General features: G+C 39.4%; 1 protein-coding gene across 1 annotated transcript; it reads right to left on the bottom strand.

Annotated features, from left to right (window-relative positions):
• Positions 1 to 209: 209 nt before the first annotated feature.
• On the bottom strand, positions 210 to 17,857 carry Snrnp48 (small nuclear ribonucleoprotein 48kDa (U11/U12)). The gene is made up of 9 exons (XM_013016715.1): positions 17,660 to 17,857; positions 13,887 to 14,000; positions 13,573 to 13,633; positions 12,174 to 12,248; positions 6,299 to 6,487; positions 5,265 to 5,386; positions 4,630 to 4,718; positions 3,162 to 3,326; positions 210 to 409 (listed from the first exon to the last, which is right to left on the bottom strand). Exons 1-9 carry the CDS (start codon positions 17,816 to 17,818, stop codon positions 361 to 363), a joined length of 1,023 nt encoding a protein of 340 aa, XP_012872169.1. The 5' UTR covers positions 17,819 to 17,857; the 3' UTR covers positions 210 to 360.
• Positions 17,858 to 19,094: the final 1,237 nt, after the last annotated feature.

Raw genomic sequence — 19,094 nt, 5'->3', positions numbered from 1 at the left:
GGCATAACTGTGACTGGGCATACAACTGTGGCTCACACCTACTCAGAAGGTTGAGATCTGAGGACCACAGTTCAGAACCAGTCTGAGCAGACAAATCCCAAAAGAAGTATGGGAGTATGGTAGAACAACAACTGTGAAGAAGAAACCTGAGCAAAGGCATTAAAGACTTGAGTTTAAGCCCCCAGTACTGAAACACACAAAATACATAATTGCAAACTCATGGCGTGAAGCATATTTATTGAAAAATGATAAGCACTCTATAGATCATAAACACATTCAATTTACACAAGCAATTACAATTAAAGTATCAGCTTACTGAACTATCATGACATAAACATAATGCATACATAAGCATTTCATTTAGGTTTTTTGCTTTCTTCTTTTATGGCTATGATGTCTTTCTCCATCTCTGGAATAAAAAAAGTATTTTAGAACATATTATAAATAATGGGCATTATAATATCTGAGCTTTGAAATAATATTCAATAGTAATGTACTTTTATTAGGCAGGAGCTATAAGAAATTAAGAACTGAATGGTAACTTGGTTTTGTTTCATTTTTTGCAGTCGTGGGGCTTGAATTTAGAGCCAGGCACTGTCCCTGAGCTTTTGTGCTCAATCTGACTCTTTCCTAGTTAATTAGAGAGAAGAGTCTCCTGCCTAGGCTGGCTGCCTTTGAACAAAATCCTCAGATCTCAGCCTGCAGAATAGATAGGATTTCAGGTGTGAGCCACCAGTGTACAGCTAGGTAATTTAAGACGAAATAAGGAAAATCAATTATAAACTAAGAACAAAACTAAAATAGGCATGAGCAAAATAAATGCATGTTCTGGAGTTCTGTGTTAACATTAACTTTGAATGTACATGATAGAACCTAAGAGTCATTTCAAATAGAATTTTAGAGTCACATGAAGAATTAAAGAATTGACTTTTTTTTACTCTGCCTCCTATCTCAACTCATTCCATCTAAGGGTGAATATCAAAAATTTAGTTCATACTATTAAGAATTATTTCCTGCTAATACTTATCTTGTCTAAAGGAAATTTATTTCACATTTAGTTTTTGAGGACTTCAAATGTATTTATTCTATGGGGACTGAACAGATAGAAGAAGCAGTAAGAAGTTTCAAGTGAAAGCAACAAGTTCTGAAGATTAGCATGAACTAACTTGTATATGTATAATTATATCATATGAATCAGAAGGGATTCTAGATGGTAGTATGATGAGCAAATACCAAACAATTAGGCAAAGCTTTACTAATTCTTCATTAACAGTGGCCCTGAAAAGATAGGATATCATAATATGGAAGCCTATTATTTGACAGGTGCCATGCATATAAAACAGTATGACATGCACTCTGCCTTCAAAGGAGCTTAGTCTAGAAGAGAAAATAATGACTATGAAATTCAATGATAGGCATAAGGTGGTATGATTACAGAAGGAAAAAGAGGAATCTTTGCTCAAATGAATATAAAAAGCTTCAGGAAATGACAGATCTGGGTTTAGCTTCCATTCTCCCTCTAAAGTTTGTTTAGTTGTTGTTGTTATTTATTTTGGAGGAACAGAGTTTTAATCAAGGCAATCCTTGATTTCAGCCTCCCAAAATTTAGGAAGCTAGAATTCCAAGCATAAGCTACCAGAGCCTGATGACAGAGCTTGTTTTAAAGGATAAGAATTCCCCCAGCAGGCTTAAAAAAAGAAAGTAGAAAAAATAAAATGTGTACAAAAGCAGAGATGTAGATGTAGATATAGATGTGGGTCTCTAAGTAATTCTACCTTCATGGAGTCAGCAAAATAGGCAGCATCTCTAATCTTAGAAATACTGGGAGCCATTCTGAAGACAGTGAATGTTGCCAGTGATTACTATTTTTTTTCTTTTTGTGATGATAGGAGAATCAAATCTGAGGCTCTACCTCTGAGCTATATTCCCAGAAAATTCATCAAAAATGAGCTTTTAAAATTTTACTCTGGCAAGTGGGAACTGGACACTCCTACCTGTAATTTTAGCTACCTACTCAGGAAGCTGAGATCTAAGGAGTGCAGTTTGAAGCCAGCTGAGACAGGAAAAGTCCATAAGACTCTTATCTCCAATAAACTACCCCAGAAGTGTTGGAAGTAGAGCTCTGACTCAAGTGGTAGAGCACTAGCTTTGAGCAAAAGCAGCTCAGGGACAGTGTTCAAGCCCCAGGACTGGTATATACACAAAAAAATTACTCTGGCAGACAGAAGGGATGGATTCACATAGGAGAGACATGAAGAACAAGTAGGGAAACTACCACATGTTCCAGACAGACAATGACAGGAACCAATAGGAGGAAGAACATAAGATGTCTTCAGGAATTGACAGGAAGCTAGAAATGGACCAGACCAGATGATAAGGAGGTAGACACAAGAAGATCATCCCACTAACTAGAATAATAGGGAGAAAGGGTACTGAGAAAAAGATGTTTAGCTGATGAACATGAGATCCAGGCAGAAGCCAAGTAAGCAGCTGGCACACAGGAATAGATCTCAACTGATCTAAATTTAGCATTTCCTATTAACTCATATTTTTCAAGTATCAAAAAATTATGCTAGTAAGTTAATAATAAGGGCAAAAATGACTGGAATTGAAGTTTGGATTTCTTTCTGACACTAAATATACTTCAACTGAGGAATGAGCAAGAACATAAAGATTTTTTTTTAAAGGAGGATATGAGGTAAAGAGCAGAAGAAATAATGTATGCATCTTTTTAAGAAAATTATTGTTCTAGCCAGACAAAACTTTCTTGTGTGTTGGCTAAGAAGCAAGTAAGTGACAGGAAAGGGTAACCCACATCTTAATGTACACACAGAGAACTAAATCACCAGAGGGTGGTATCTGAACTGTGAAAAAATTGTGAAAATACTGTACAGAGGGGTTACAATTACATGGGCAAGATAATGAGTACATTTCTTATCAAGCATTGTAGCCACCTCCTGTGTTTCCCCTTCCCATCCCTTCCCATCCTCCCCCCGCCCCCCCAACAAGTCCTCACCTCTTCCCCCCCACCAAAGTTGTAAAGTTCGTTTTTCAACATGACTTGTATATCTCATTGTTGCAATGGGTCCACCTGTATCCCTGTTCTGGTCTGCTTTTCAAAATTAATCAATTCAATGTTGGGTGAATAGGGTTAGACTTACCTCTCTTTCCTCCTTCTTGACTCAGAGTTTTTGTCCCTATCCTTATTTCTTTTCCGTTTATGTGGACTCCTACTCCGATCCCTTCTATATCGTGAACTCTCTGTGTCAAAGTAGCTTCCACCAGACTGTCGAGAATCTATTGAGGCTGACCGCCTCTCTTCGTTCCTGAAACACAGAGAGAAATGTTAGTCATTCTATTTCATCACCAATCCCTGCTACACACAGATAGCAACCTAACAAACCATTCTGTATCATACAAACAGTTAACAGGGTCCAAATAACTTTATACTTCATGAGGGAGGTTTAAAAAATATAGCTCCTTCCTGTAACATACTTCACTTAATGCTCCATGTCTCTTCCATAAAACTAGCAAGGTCATAGAATAACATTTGTGTAAGTCCTTTAAAATTAAAAAAAAAATTTAGAAGACTAGCAAGGTCATAGAAGAATTTTTGTATAATTCCTTTAAAAAAGTTTCTAAGGAGTAAGTTTATTTTGGTTTTATTTGAATTCATGAGAGAAAATTTAAAATAAATTACTAAGTCAAAATTACAGAAATGGCTGAATACTGGTGGCTCAAACCTAATACTAGCTCCTTAGGAGGCTGAGATCTGAGAATCAAGGTTCAAAGCAAACCCAGACAGAAAAGTTTAGAAGACTTTTACCTCCAAAAAACTGCAAAAAAAAAAAAAAAGCGGAAATGATGGTACAGTTCAAGTGGCAGAATTCCAATCTTAGCAAAAAAGCTAAGCAAGAGCATGGGGCCCTAAATTTAGTCCCCAATACATACTACCACATATGCATGTGCACATGTTCATCCTCACACACTCACACTCACACACACACAAATAATAACTAATAACTTATATAACTGTAAGAAGTTAGGAAATTGGAGTAATTGAAGAGGATCTTCTTGGACTGCAAATATTCTCCATCATTTCTAGCTGGGGCTATTTCAGCTTTAAAAGCAGTCACAGTATATTATTAATTGGGCTACAAATAAGTATCTTATCTGGTTAGAGAGCACTAATGGGGTAAAAGCACAACAATAAGTTAAATACACTGATTCTACTCAGTAAAGCTAGTAAGAATGTAAGAATTCTTAGCCTCCTATCCTCATCATCCTGCTTCCATCTCTGAAAAGGCATGAGTGCTGCACTAACTTTCCATTTCTTCCTTACCCTAGTAACAAGAACTTACAATCTGAGATGGGAGAAGGCAAGAAACACTCTTTGTCCTTTCCTTTAATCCTTCTTAAGTATAATTAATTCAGTCTTTTTAAAGTATAACGATCCTGAGCACTGATGACAATATCACAGTATAGTACATGGGTCTTGGAAATGTTAAGATTAACAATTTTAAGCAATATATTTAAAAAGATAAAATACTAAGACATCAGTAATCCAAGCACTTCAGTGGTAGAGGCAGGAGGATCAAGAGTTTGAGGCCAGCTAAGACACTGTCGTACTTCTCAACATAATCCTCTGCTTTTTCCTGCTCTTCTCGCCAATGGTTAGTGAGTTCTTCCATGTGCACATTTATCACATCTCGAATCACCTTAGGAGAAATAAGCACCACATGTCAAATGAAGTTGTTTGGAAATTAATTACTATAAAGCAATCAGTGCTAATAACCAAAAATTTACTAAAAGCCATGTCCTAACAGACTATGACATGTATGCACTTTAAAGAATAAGCAAGATCTTATTTCAAAATAGAGCTAAAAAGCTGGAGGTATGGTTCAAGTGGCAAAGTACCTCCCTTGAGTTTAAACCCCAGTACAACCAAAATTTAAACAGAACACCTTGAACCAAGGTCTATTGAAAACTTATACTTTCATCATGCACAATATAGCTCAAAAATTGACTTTTAAGTCTGTACCACCTTTCTCTATATAAGGCTGGTATTCTAAAAGCCTTTGCATAGTAAAAGTGAGTCTAAAAGTGCCATGGCAATCAGGTTCAGATTAGGTTATAACCATCCAGGACACACTTTTCTTCACAAAACCTCCCAGGAGTTGAAGAAATCCATAAAATAGATCAGAAAATTATCTACAAGGAACTTTTGTTCTCGATCTTAGTCTCCAAGACAATGTAAAACTTACCTCGGTGTATGATTTCTTGGTTATGTGAACATTCTTAGCTCTATAGGACTGGCGTCTTCTTTTGTAATCTCTCACTTCTGCCAGGATTTCAAGGTACGACTTTGGACTCTTTCGGCTATTATCTAATGAAAAATACAATTATATCCTTAGGATTTTTGTGTCAGGGGCTTGACCTCAGGGCCTAGGAACTCTCTCTGAGCTTTTGTGCTCAAGGCTAATGCTCTAACACTTTGAGCCACAGCACCACTTCCAGCTTTTTGGTAGTTAATTGGAGATAAGAGTCTCATGGACTTTCCTTCCTGGGTTGCCTTTGAACCATCTTCAGATCTCAGCTTCCTCAGTAAGTAGGATTACAGGCATGAGACACTGATAACTAGCTTTATCATATCCTTAGGAACTTTGAAATTTTCAAGAACTACCAGGAATAACAAGCATCACAATCACCCTATATTTCAATGTTTCAAGATAATATGCAAAACAGTCTACACACACACACCCATGTTTACATCATCTCCTATCTCTATAACCATTGAGCATGAGAGTGTCTAGATACACAGACTAAAGTAAGAACACAGTAAATAGCATTATTCTGACAGAAAGAAGATATAAGTCTGAGTAGCAGGAAGCTGGTGGCTCACACCTGTAATCCTTAGTTACTTAGGAGGCTGAGATCTGAGGATCGCAATTCAAAGACAGCTGGGGCAGGAAAGTCTTTGAGACTCTTATCTCCAATTAACCAGTATAACACTGGAAGTGGCACTGTGGCTCAAATTGGTAGAGTGCTAGCCTTGAGGAAAAAGCTCACAGACAGTCCAGCACCTCAAGGCCCTGAGTTTAAGCCTCACAGCACACACACTGCATGCACACACACACACATACACACCCACACACCATCACCACCACCGCCACCACCTTAATATGCCAACTTCAAATGATACAAACATTTTTCCCCAACTCAGAGTGGCAGTATAACAAAATCATTTTAAGAACACACAGGATGATATAACAATAAGAAACAAATATTCATCTCAAACCTTGATTGACTTTGGCAGCCAAATCAACAAAGAGATCACTGTCATTTTCAATGATATGGGAATCAGAGCGTTTTTTCTTTGTCTCTTCAACAACAAAATCATACAGGGCAAGACGATCAGCTTGAGTTAGATCACAAACAAACCGTTTGTGATTCAGAGGAACTTCAACAGGCAATGAAGAATACATTCCTAAGGTAAAAATAAAGCCACAATAATAAACAATATATGAAGCACTATAGACTTAAAATCTACTACTTTATGCATGTGACGTAACAGCACCTACTGTTTCTACACAGTAATCTCTAAATATACAAAGCATCAACCTATGTAATAACTGATAAACAATAACTATCCTGAATGTTATACCCACAGAAAGTATATACCATTTAACATTGTTAAGATAGATCCCATGAAGACAAGCAGTAATAATAAGTATTAAGAAAAAAAGTGGTTGTAAGAAAACCTTTTCTGTTATGAGATTTTACTACTTTGCCTTGAGTTGGCTCAAGGTATCTCTTGCCTCTGCCTCCCAGATAGCTGGCACTAGAGGTGTACATCACAGCACCCAGTTAAGAAAGTCCTTTGGGTAATTTTTAAGATTATCCATACTACAAAATGCATATTACTTCCCATGTATATAGTTTTCCTCATAAAAGTGGAAGAAAAATGTTTTCAATAATACACATTACAGTTATTTAAAAAAAAAACTATGGCAATACAAACATTTGTAAAAAGTGTCTTTTTGAGACATTAATATATATTCAATACTGAAAATACAACCTTCTTGTCCAATGACTGGGTGTATGCCAGGTGTGTTAGCATACACCTATAATTCCTGTACTTGAAAGAGGCTGACGTGAAAAGATAGTTCAAGTCCAGCCTGAGCTATTCAGTGGGTTGAGGTCAACGAGGAAAGAAAAAAAAAGGAAAGAGGATGGGAAGAAGGGAAGGGAAGGAAGGAGGGATGAAAGAAAGGGATGGAAGAGAAAGGAAGGGAGAAGAGAAAGAGAGCAAATACTTCCTTACACCAGAGAAACACATATTAAGTGAAATTAAACTCATTCTAACTCCCTGAAGAGAAAGCTTACTGGCCTAACCAAAGTAGTTGAAAAGTTGTAACAGTAGTGCTCTTTGATAGTTTATAGGACTTTCTAAAATCTGCTTGTCAATGAAAAAAGTAAATTCAATACCTTAATATGATGTATTTATAAAGCACTGAAGAAAATTTTTGCTTTGAGATTCACATGTTCTCAAAGAAATAAAATTTCTATAATTATGAATAAAGTAGCTTAAAACAACCTTTCTAATGCAAACAAAGGACATAAATTACTAAAGGTATTTTTCTAATGTTTGCTAGATTATCCTAAAGTATTAACTCTGACTCAAAAAACAATGTACATAGATCAAATCTCTAAATAGTTACTTCTATTAGATCAAGTCTAATCTCCTTAACTTCTGAGGACAAAGGCAAAGGAGTAAGACATACTATGAACTAAGTTAAAACAAGAGAGCGAGAGGAAGGAAGGAAGGAAGGAAGGAAGGAAGGAAGGAAGGAAGGAAGGAAGGAAGGAAGGAAGGTACTTTACATTAGTCCACAAATTAAAGAAAGCTACACTGGATCTGGGACTGTCTAGCAACTACAGATAATGATACACAGCTACTTTCACTAGACAAGGAGTTTGGAGTTAGTAAGAAAGGTTCCCTCTGAGTCAGTCAGTTCCACTTTAATACTGGAAAGTATATCAAAAGTCCTTTTAGGTAGCCAGCTGTTAAAACATTTAATTTTGTAATATAAAATTAGCTCTGAAAAACTAATTTCTTTTGAATATAGGCTATAAAAATATGGGAAAAGACAAAACTTAGAAAACGATGTATTATAAACAAGCTCCTCATAAACCTATGTTGGTAATCTTTCACAAAGAAATATAATTTCCTTAAAATATTTTGGCATTTTCTTTGATTTACTCATCTTGAATTTCAATATGGTAAAGATCAATACTTAAACGTCTTAAAATTCAACAAAAATTCCAAATCCAGACTGTAATATTTTGACAGCTATTAAGATTGAAAAGTATGAATGATACTTTTAAAAGGATATTTGCAAAAAGGATACTGCATATCTTTAAATAAGGAGTATATTCAGGTTCCTAATTCCTCTTATACTCACCCCAATTACTGAAAAAGAAAAAGTACAGGAAAAGTTAAGCAACAAACTGCATTCAAATCTTTCAGAACACAGATATTCTGACAAAAACATACTTTTAAATAAGCTTACATTTACATAAAATGTGAATTTTCAAAATGCAAGTTTCTTATATAATTTTTGTGCTATAATTGTGCCCCCTTTTTTGGTATTTAAAAATGGTAGTAAAATATAAAAACATATAGTTCATCCTCTGCACTCCTTTTTTTTTCCCACCAGTTCTGGGGCTTGATTGAACTCAAGGCCTGAATGCTGTCCTTTAGCTTTTTCACTCAAGGCTAGTCCTCTACTACTTGAGCCACAGTTCCACTTCCAGCTTTTGGGTGGTTAATTGGAAGAAAGAAGTCTTATGGGCTTTCTTGCCTATGCTGGTTTCAGACAGTGATCCTCAAACCTCAGCATCCTACCCTTTTAATCTTTTTTTTTTTGGGGGGGGGGGAGCATGAGCTCTGGGCCTGGTACTGTTCTTAAGTTTCTTCTGTTCAAGGCTGGCACTCTAACACTTGAGCAACAGAACCAGCTTTGTCTGAATGCTTTATTGGAATGTCTCAGAGTCTGACTGAATAGTTTATTGGATGTAAGAGTCCCTGAGTTGGGGACCATTGGCTCATGCCTATAATCCTAACTACTCAGAAGGCTGAGATCTGAGGAATATGGTTCAAAGCCGGGGGCAGGAAAGTTCATGAGAGACTTATCTTCAATGAACCACCAAAAAACTGGAAGTAGAGCTATGGCTCAAAGTAGCAGAGTGCTAGTGTTGAGCAGAAAAGCTAAGGGACAGTGTCCAGGCCTTGAATTCAAGCCCCACGACTGACCAAAAAAGAAAGTCTCTCAGACTTTCCTGACAGGGGCTAGCTTCAGACCACCATCCTAAGATCTCAGCTACCTGAGTAGCTAGGATTATGTAAGCCGCTTGCTGGTACCTGGCTACCACTCCCACCACATACACACACTTTTTTTTTTGCCAGTCCTGGGTCTTGAACTCTGGCCTTGGGTGCTGTCCCTGAGCAACTTTTGCTCTACCACTTAAGCCACAGCTCCACTTCTGCTTTTTATGTCATTAACTGGAGATAAGAGTCTCAAGAATTTTCCTGCCCCATTCACTTCAAAAACAATCCTCAGATCTCAGCCTCCTGAGTAGCTAGAATTACAGGTGTGAGGCACCAGCACTAGGCCAGGCTATACCCTTTTAATCATTTTTAAGCATACAATTCAGAGGCAATAAGTATGTTCACACTGCTACACAACTGTCATCACCAGCCATCTCCAAGGCTTCTCATTACCCCAAAATTAAAGCTCCTAATTCTTATTCCTTGTAAATCACTTCTGCCATCATCACAGGGAATCTCAAACACATGACATATGGTATTAAACATTATTTAGTAAAAGGAAATGCCACAATTTACAAATCCAGAATTTTACGAAGAATTCATACAGAAACAATTCTGTAACATTAAAATTGAAGGTGTAAAATAACTTTCTATAAATTATAATACACTGGTCTTTAAATCATGGCCAGGCTCAAAAATACTTTATGAAATTAAAGTATGACTAGCTGAATATTCAATGTTTAAGAATACTGACAGCAAGGTGCTGGTGGCTCACGCCTGTAATCCTAGCTACTCAGGAGGCTGAGATCTGAGGATCGCGGTTCAAAGCCAGCCCGGGCAGGAGAGACCGTGAGACTCCTATCTCCAATAAACCACCAGAAAACCGGAAGTGGCGCTGTAGCTCAAGTGGTAGAGCGCTCGCCTTGAGCTGAAGAGCTGAGGGACAGCGCCTAGGCCCAGAGTTCAAGCCCCACGACCGACAAAAAAAAAAGAATACTGACAAACCTCTAAGTACAGAGGTCACTGTTGACAATGTAAGTTGGAATCTCAGTTACTGTGTGTGAAGCTAAAGGGTAGAGAAAACCACTGAAACTTGAACAAAGGCTAATAGATTCAGAGTTTGGACTTGATACAACCAATACAATAAACACACACAACCTCATTAAGAAAATTTCAGTATGTACAAAACAAATGATTAATTACATAGGTAAATACAAAAATTTTCATTCTCCTTTCAAAACAAATGAATTAGTAAGAAGATATTTTCAGACATTCTTGTCCCGAAGCCAAAGGTTTAAAAACATCTATGGCATAAGTAAGCCATAAGAAGAATTTCTGTTGTAAAATTGGAAGCACTCTACAAAGGATATAAAAAAGTTTCAAAACAAGGGTTACAAATCAAATAGAAATAGTTTTTCTTAGCAATGTTATCTTAATTCACACTCCAAAGTCTGAATTCAGGGCTTCATGCTTGCTTGGTAGGTACTTTACCACTAAACTCCAGCTCCTCTCATCTATCAAAAGAGCTGTCCATTCAGAGTAATTCTTTGTGTATAAGGCTCTGGGTTCAATCCCCAGAACCAGAAAAAAGAGACTAACTTCAACAGGAGAGAAAAAGAACTGTTATTACACCCTGATGAGAGCAAAGAGAAAAAGGAAAGCTGTCCAGGGGCTGGGAAGGTGACTCAGTGGTAGAGTGCTTGCCTTGTATGCCAGAGGCCCTAGGTTTGATTCCTCAGCACCACATAAGCAAAAAGAAAAAAGCCAGAAGTGGCGCTGTGGCTCAAGTGGTAGAGCGTTAGCCTTGAGCTGAAGAGCTGAGGGACAGCGCCCAGGCCCAGAGTTCAGGCCCCACGACCGGTCCCCCACACCCCCCGCCAAAAAAAAAAGGAAAGCTGTCCAGAGAAAGCTACCTACAGAAGGCTCAACCAAAAAACTCAGAAATCTTTCTAAAAGGAATCAGTCATGCTTTGGCCACATATTATACCTAGGACCAAAATTCTAAACTACTAACTTGCTTACCTTTTTTTGTGACATAGGGCCTTGTGCTTAATATAGTTGAGCCACACTGCCAGTTTTCAAAATTTTAAGCTAGTCTCTATGTAAGTCTCAGGAAGAAACTCCAAAGCTGAACACCGAACGATCCAAAACTCCTCTAAACACCACGTATCCCTTTCAGTGGAAGATACCCGTGGCATTCATTATCACAAAAGGGTCAAACCCCCCCAAAATTAAAAATTATGCTAAGTGATACCGAAGACAACTATGCCACCTCTTTTCTTTTCTTTTACATTTTAACATTCTTGAGAGGAACTCTGAGGGCAGGAACCTCACCTTAGCCAGGCTCCAGTGGCTCCTGACTATAATCGTACTACTCAGGAGGCTGAGATCGGAGGATCAAATTCAAAGCCAGCCTGGGCAAGAAAGTCTGAGGCTCTTCTCCAAATAGCTACCAAAAAAGCTGGAAGTGGAACTGTGGCTCAAAGGGTAAGTTGAGCACTAGCCTTAAGCAAAAAAGCTAAAGGACAGAACTGACATGGAAAAATTAAAAACAAAAAAGTAAAAGAATCTCACTCAATGGCAAATTGCCTATTAGGCAATCTAATCAGTTAGTAATTTCAAACCATGGAACCTACTGTTAAATGTCTAAGACCATGGTATGTCTGGGCAGGAAATATCTAACCAATGTATCTGAAGCAAAGCCAATTAGCCTAATGTTAAATATAAAACTTAACTTTTTCTTAACCATTTCCCAAGGTTTTCCTTAAAGGAAATTAGCAACATGTTTGTAGGAGAAAAATAATGTGACTCATTCATTAGCTCAAACTATGAGATCACTTACTTTGATTGTAACAATCACCATCTTTTCCAGCTGTGGTCCTAGCATGTTTAATTATCTCAAATTGTGAATCCTTATCTGCCAAAAAAAAATTCACAATTATATTATGAAACACAGTGGCCAAAATTAAGTAATTAACTGGTTTCTAATCCAAGGCCTTTGGGCACATTTACAGACTTTACAGAATCTTGAGAGAAAATATCCATGTAATCAATATGCCAATATAATCTAAATAACAGGATTCTTTCCAATTTCTCTAGCGCTTAGGTAACCAGATTTCAAGCAGTTTAGAAAACACAATAATTAGGCATGTAGGAATAGCAGCTACAAATGAGAGCAATTAGGAAGAGGTAACATGTCTTGGAACACAGCTAAGCATCAGGCACTATTCTAAGTATATTAGATAAATCACTTAATCTTAAAAGCTATTATCACCATTTTCATTTTATAAAAGTATTTAAGCAACAAGTTGGCTGCCAGTGGCTCACACTTGTAATCTTAGCTACTCAGGAGGCTGAGATCTAAGGATCATGGTTTAAAGCCAGCCTGGGCAGGTAAGCTCGTGAGACTCTTTCTCCCATTAACCACCAGAAAACCAGAAGTGGAGCTATGGCTCAAATGGTAGACCACTCACCTTGAGCTGAAGAGCTCAGGGACAGCTCCCAAGCCCAGAGTTCAAGCCCCATGACTGACCCAAAAGAAAGGTATTTAGGCAACAAACAGTTGTAACTAGCTTGCTGAAAATCACACATTACTGACAAAACCAGGAGTCGAACCTGGGCATTTTGTGTCTAGAGTTCAAGACTTAAATCACATGCAGTGAATACCTGAAAAATATCCCATCTCATTTTTATTGTAAATCTATGCTGTGTGCTCAGTTGTTTTTTGTTGGTGGTGGTCATGAGGATTATATGCATGAGCCACTGGAGCCCGGCTCAAATTTTTGTTATAACTAAGAAGGAAGGTATCTGCTCCACTGTACAAAATTTTTCAGGGTTTCACTGCCTATTAATCTAAGTCTAGCCCCTAAATTCAGATTATAAGAATTAGTTTTACTGTACATTAACTCTATATTCTCAAGAGCTAACTCTCTTAATCGTAAGCATGCTTATAAAATCTTTTTTCTTTTTGCCATTACTAGGGCTTGAACCAAGGACCTAGATCTCTCATTCAGCGACACTCTGCCACTTGATTCACACCTCCAGATTGTCATTTTTGCTGGTCTATTGGAGATGGAATCTGCAGACTCATCTATCCAGAGTGGCTTTGAACTTCCATCCTCCAAGTTTCAGTCTCATGAGTAGCTAAGATTACAGGTATGAGCCACAGGCTAGAATCCATTCTTTTGATAACTAATACTAAAATTAATTTTAAAGTTATGATCTAATAACATAATACTTACTCAAAGTAATGGAAGGCACCTTCACATTCTCATAGAAAAAATCAGGATTATACATTTCATCCTAAATCATAAAAAAAAAATCCTTAGTTTTCTTGAGGATTAGATAATTGAATAATTGATTAGCTTAAGATTCAATATAAACTAATAATGACAGTGCCATTTAAATATTTATCATACTAAGTATGTGAAATTAGGCAAGTGCCAATCTACCCTACAAGGATTACTATTTTATGTCAGAAAAGTACACAATACATCTTGCAAATATTGTTAGCTTAATAACACATGAATTATGTGACATGTGTAATAAATTGTACCTCTTCTTCTTTTGTATAGCCCAGTTTCCTCAATTTACAAGATTTCATGTGCTTTGCTAAAGATGACTTAGTCATTTGATGATTGGAATCATAAGGGCATATCACAATTTGATCCTATAAAAATTAAAGAGAAACGGGGGAAAAGAATATTTTTTAATTAATTTTAAAATTATTACAAAATATCTCCCTCAATCCCACATCCCTCTAAAGCCTTTGCCTCCTTCAAAGCCTAACTTTGTGAAAAATTTGATTACACTCACTGTCATGCACCTACCATAGCTATGTCTCATCCATTGTCACCATTACTTCACTGATACCAGTTAGTAGGTCACCAGCAACCTTCTTTATGCGAAAGTCAAAGACCATATCAAAGCCCTTATAATATTTCAACTCTTGGCTATAGGTATGGTTCAAATAGTAGAGCTCTAGGCATAAGCCAGCAAGGTGAGAAAGCGATCTGAGTTCAAGCCCTGGTAGGGAGAAGATTAAGTGCAAGAGGTGGAGAGATTTGAACTTTTGAAAGTTCATGATCCACTTGTCCATTTCTGTCTTCCTGATATACTTTCCATATTATTTCTACCTGTTTAGATCTTTCTAGTTGGTTCCTCTGAAGATCTCTTTCTTTTTCAGCTTGTCCCCTTTAAATACAGGTGTTTCAGAGAAGTCTAACATTCTCTTGTCACTCAGTAAGTGCTTATGAACGTTACAGCTTCAATTCTAACTACACAGTGACGACTCCCAAAACCTAGACCATTAGAAAATCATTAAAAATTCAACATGAACAAAACTAAATTCAATATATTCATGGTCTCCTAATACCCAAATGTGTTTCTTTTGAATCTTCCCATTTCAGTGAAAAGTTCTACCTGCATAGGCAAGAAACTGCCTCTTTCACCATCGCTCATCTACTCATTTACGTAGGCCTGTCAATCCTCCTAAATTACTCTCTGAAATCCTCCAAAGTGAGCTCTAGTCTCACTGCCACCCCGCAGTTCAGGATATACCTTCTCTCTTGGATTACACTACCATCTCCTAACTACTCCCCATTGATGCTTCATCTTACTGTACTCAACTCTATTCTCCATAATGCCGCTACTTTGAATTCCCGCTAGGCAAAACTTGACAAGGAAATGTGCCTTTTTTGGCCTGTTTCATCATCTTCAAAATGTAAACATTAGAATGTATTCTTTCACAAAGCTATTGTGGAGATGTATATACACATAAAGTAATTTGAACAGAGACTGGTACACTGAAAGTATTCAATAAATTTAAGCAGTTATTTTATTAAAATGCAAGTAGGATTTTGATATGCCTTGGCTTAAACTAATTCTTTTTTTTTTATTTTTTTATTTTTCACTGGGCAATGACTCATGCCTATAATTCTACTCAGGAGGCTGAAATCTGAAGCTTGATGTTAGAAACCAGCCTGTACAGGCATATAATTATTCAGTTAAGTAGCGAAAAGCCAAAAGTGGAACTGTGGTTTGGTAGGGCACCAACCTTACGCAGAAAAGGCTAAAGGAAAGCATCCAGACCCTAAGAGCAAGCCCCAGTACCAGAACAATCCCCTTCCCCCACTAAATCTAGCTAGGCAACCTGCCTCACATATGTAATACCAGCTACTGAAGAGGCAAAGCTTAGGAAGCTTAGGGTTCACAACCACTCCAGGCAAAAAGTTAGCAAGGCACCACCATCTCAATAAAACAAGCTGGACACAGAGATTCATATGTTATCCCAACTAATCACTCAAGATAGGCAACAAGATCTGTAGCCCAGGCCAGCAGGAAAAGGAAAGACTTGACTTGAAAAATAAACCAAAAAGGGCTACCAGCATGGCTCAAGTGGTAGAGTGCCTGCCTAAAAAGCACAAGGCCCTGAGCTCAAACCTACAATCATAAATCAATCCATTTAGATTTTCTAATACAGCTAACAAGACCCTTTAAGATCTGACCTGTTGCAGGTCCTGGTGGCAAAAGCCTGTAAAACTCCACCTGAGACTAAGGCAAGAGGATAATGAATTTCAGGTGGGCCTGCGTCATTCCCCCAAGCCCCAAATGCAAAACTATTTGATGTTACCTGTCTGGTCACTAACTCCCTTTTGTCTGAACTTCACATAATACTGATACTTCCTCTGTGTGTCACCTGGCTCATTTACTCATTTTACTTATCAACTTAGAATTTATTTTATCCAGGACACCTTTATTGACCATTCATAGAATACAATAACTTTTACTATAACCATCCAACTCCATCCACCACTGTCATGGCTGCTTTCTCAGTAGTATTCCCCACTACCACCAGACAAGCAGCTCTAGGAGGAAAGAAATGATCACTGTCCACTAAACTTCAGTACTCATACCACAGAAGAATGGGCATTCATTAACTATCTGGATTGCATTTATTTTAGGAATTATAGAAATCATTTACCAGTGGGATTTTAAAAAATATGTACCAGAACTGGGGCTTGAACTCAAGGCCTGGGCATCAGCCTTGAGCATAAAAGCTATGGGACAGTGCCCAGGCCCTCAGTTCAAGCACCAGTTCTGGCAAAGATTTTAAAAATAAAATAAAAAAATAAATCCGGGCTGGGAGGGTGGTTCAGTAGTAGAGTGCTTGTCTTGCATGCATGAGGCTCTGGGTTCAATTCCTCGGCACCACATAAGCAGAAAAAGCCAGAAGTGGCACTGTGGCTCAAGTGGTAGAGTGCTAGCCTTGAGCTGAAGAGCTGAGGGACAGCGCCCAGGCCCAGAGTTCAGGCCCCATGACCTACTGGGGGAAAAGAAAAAATCCCACTGCAGTTTTAAGAACAGTGAATGGCTTATATAAATATCGAATACACTTTAAACACCACTCAGGATTCAGACATTTGACTTTAATCTGGCAGAGATCATTACAGCTTCTCCAGAAAAAAAAACCAAAAACCTTAAAATTATTCTACGTTGAATTATTCCCATTCATCCCACTCTATCACAAACAGAAACAAGGGATTTCTCCCTGGAATACACTTTACTACTTTTTTTTTTTTTTTTTTTTTTGCCGGTCCTGGGGCTTGAACTCTGGGCCTGGGCCCTGTCTCTTGCTTCTTTTGCTCAAGGCTAGTGTTCTACTACTTGAGCCACAGCTCCACTTGAAGCTTTTTTTTCCCTTGTAGTTTACTTAAAGAGTCTCACGGGCTTTCCTGCCCGGGCTGGCTTCGAACCTCGATCCTCCTATCCCTGCCTCCTGAGTAGCTAGTATTACACGCGTGAGCCACCGGCCTACATTTTTTTTTTTTAAAGAAAGCAGTTCTGCAATCTAGGTAAAATCGTTAACTATAGCGATAGTAACTAACTACCTATTAGGGACATCCTTTAAGAACCCCAGGATCACTAATGTCCAAGTCAAAAGCACCAGACTTTTAAGGTACAGAAGGCTTCACAGCTCTCCTGACACCGAATCTGCTGCCAGATGGCAGAGCCCATCGCCCAGGCCCCCTCATCCTCTGTATTAACGCCGGGGGGGGGGTGCCGTTCTCCCCACACGCGCGGCTCTTCCCTCTCCCCAAACCCGAGCACCCCAAGGAGGCCGCACCCGCGTCGCCGGGGCCCAAGGAGGCCGCACCGGGTGGCCCTGGTGCGCCTCGGCCCAGAACCCCGAGACGTCCGGCCGCCCGGCCCCCCCCCCGGCGTCCCCCTTCGACCCTGCGGCCCGACGTGGGTCCGCAGGTGGGGCGCCGCCTCAGGAAAAACCGCGGGCCCCAAGTCCCCGGAGAGGCCCGGCCGCCGCGCCCTCACCTCCGCCGCCGCCTCCTCTTCCCCGGGGTCCAGTTGATCCAGGCTCCAGCCCAGGGACGTCGTCACCTCCTCCAGCGTCCGGCAACACTTCTCTACGAACTCGCTCAACTCTACCTGCAGCCGCCGCCGCTCTTCAATCGGAGGGGGTTCGTCCTCCATGGCCGCGGCCCCTTCACCACCCAGGAAGGAGGCGAACTGTACGCGGCGAGCGCGGGAGCTTCTGGGAGGTGTGGGCGGGGCCTCGGAGCCACGTGACTTCAACAGCCTACCAGCGAGAGCCTGGGAAGAGCGCTGCGGGGAGCTGGAGTTGTCTTCTTTCTGACACTTCCTGTCTGGTGCCTTCCCAGGCCTTCCTGCCTCGTCTCCTCGCCTGGGTAGATGGATGTCTTTGTCCCTGGCCTTTTTTGAATGGCATCCCCACCTTCTTCAACTGTCTTTTGTTTTTGTATTGCGGGTCCTGGGTCTTGAACTCCAGGCCTTGGGCGCTGTCCCTGAGCAGTGTTTGTGCTCCAGGCCAGCTCTAACGCTTGGGCCCCAGTGCCACTTCCAGCCTTTTTGAGGAGTTTATTGGAGATAATAGTCTCATGGGAGTTTTCTGCCAGGGCTGCCTTCAAACCCTGAGCCTCTGATCTCAGTCTCCTGAGTAGCTAGGATTACAGGTGTGAGCCACCGACACTGCACTTGTTTTGTTTTTTTAGGGGGGAAAAAAAAGCTACTGGCCTATTCCTATTTGTAATCCTAGCTACTCAGGAGACTGATATGTGAGAATCCAGGTTCAAAGCCAGCCTAGGCAGAAAAGTCCATTCATGAGCACCTTGGACCTGATTTAAAGCCCCAGTACTGGTGCACGCACACACACTTAGATACACATACACACACACAGAGCAATTATAGTTTCAGGGGCTGGGAAGGTGGCTCAGTGGTAGAGCTCTTGCCTTGCATGCCTGAGGCCCTGGGTTTGATTCCTCAGGACTACATAAGCAAAAAGAAAAAAGCCGGAAGTGGCGCTGTGGCTCAAGTGGTAGAGTGCTAGCCTTGAGCTGAAGAGCTGAGGGACAGCGCCCAGGCCCAGAATTCAGGCCCCACGACTGGACCCCCCCTCCCAAAAAAAAAAAGAAATTATAATTTCAGAAAAAAAAAACACCCACAAAAAGTTTAAAGAACACAGAACATGTATAGCCATCCTCCAGAGCACTGTTAACATTTCGCCACAGTTTAATTTCTCTTCTCTACACACAGTCTCACATTTATTTTGCTAAATTTCTTGAAGGTAAATTGCAGAATCTTCGCCCCTAAATAATAGTATGCTTGACTTCAGCACATTATCCTAGGTTACAAATCTAGGATGACAAAATTCATAAAATCATCTAATATATAGTTGAAATTTCCCTTTGTCCCCTAAATTCCTTTCAAACATTCATTATGTTTTACCCTA

This window comes from Dipodomys ordii, unplaced genomic scaffold (assembly GCF_000151885.1).
Source record: "Dipodomys ordii isolate 6190 unplaced genomic scaffold, Dord_2.0 Scaffold32, whole genome shotgun sequence".
Taxonomy (NCBI): Eukaryota; Metazoa; Chordata; class Mammalia; order Rodentia; family Heteromyidae; genus Dipodomys; species Dipodomys ordii.
This window is presented reverse-complemented; position numbering and strand designations above follow the sequence as displayed.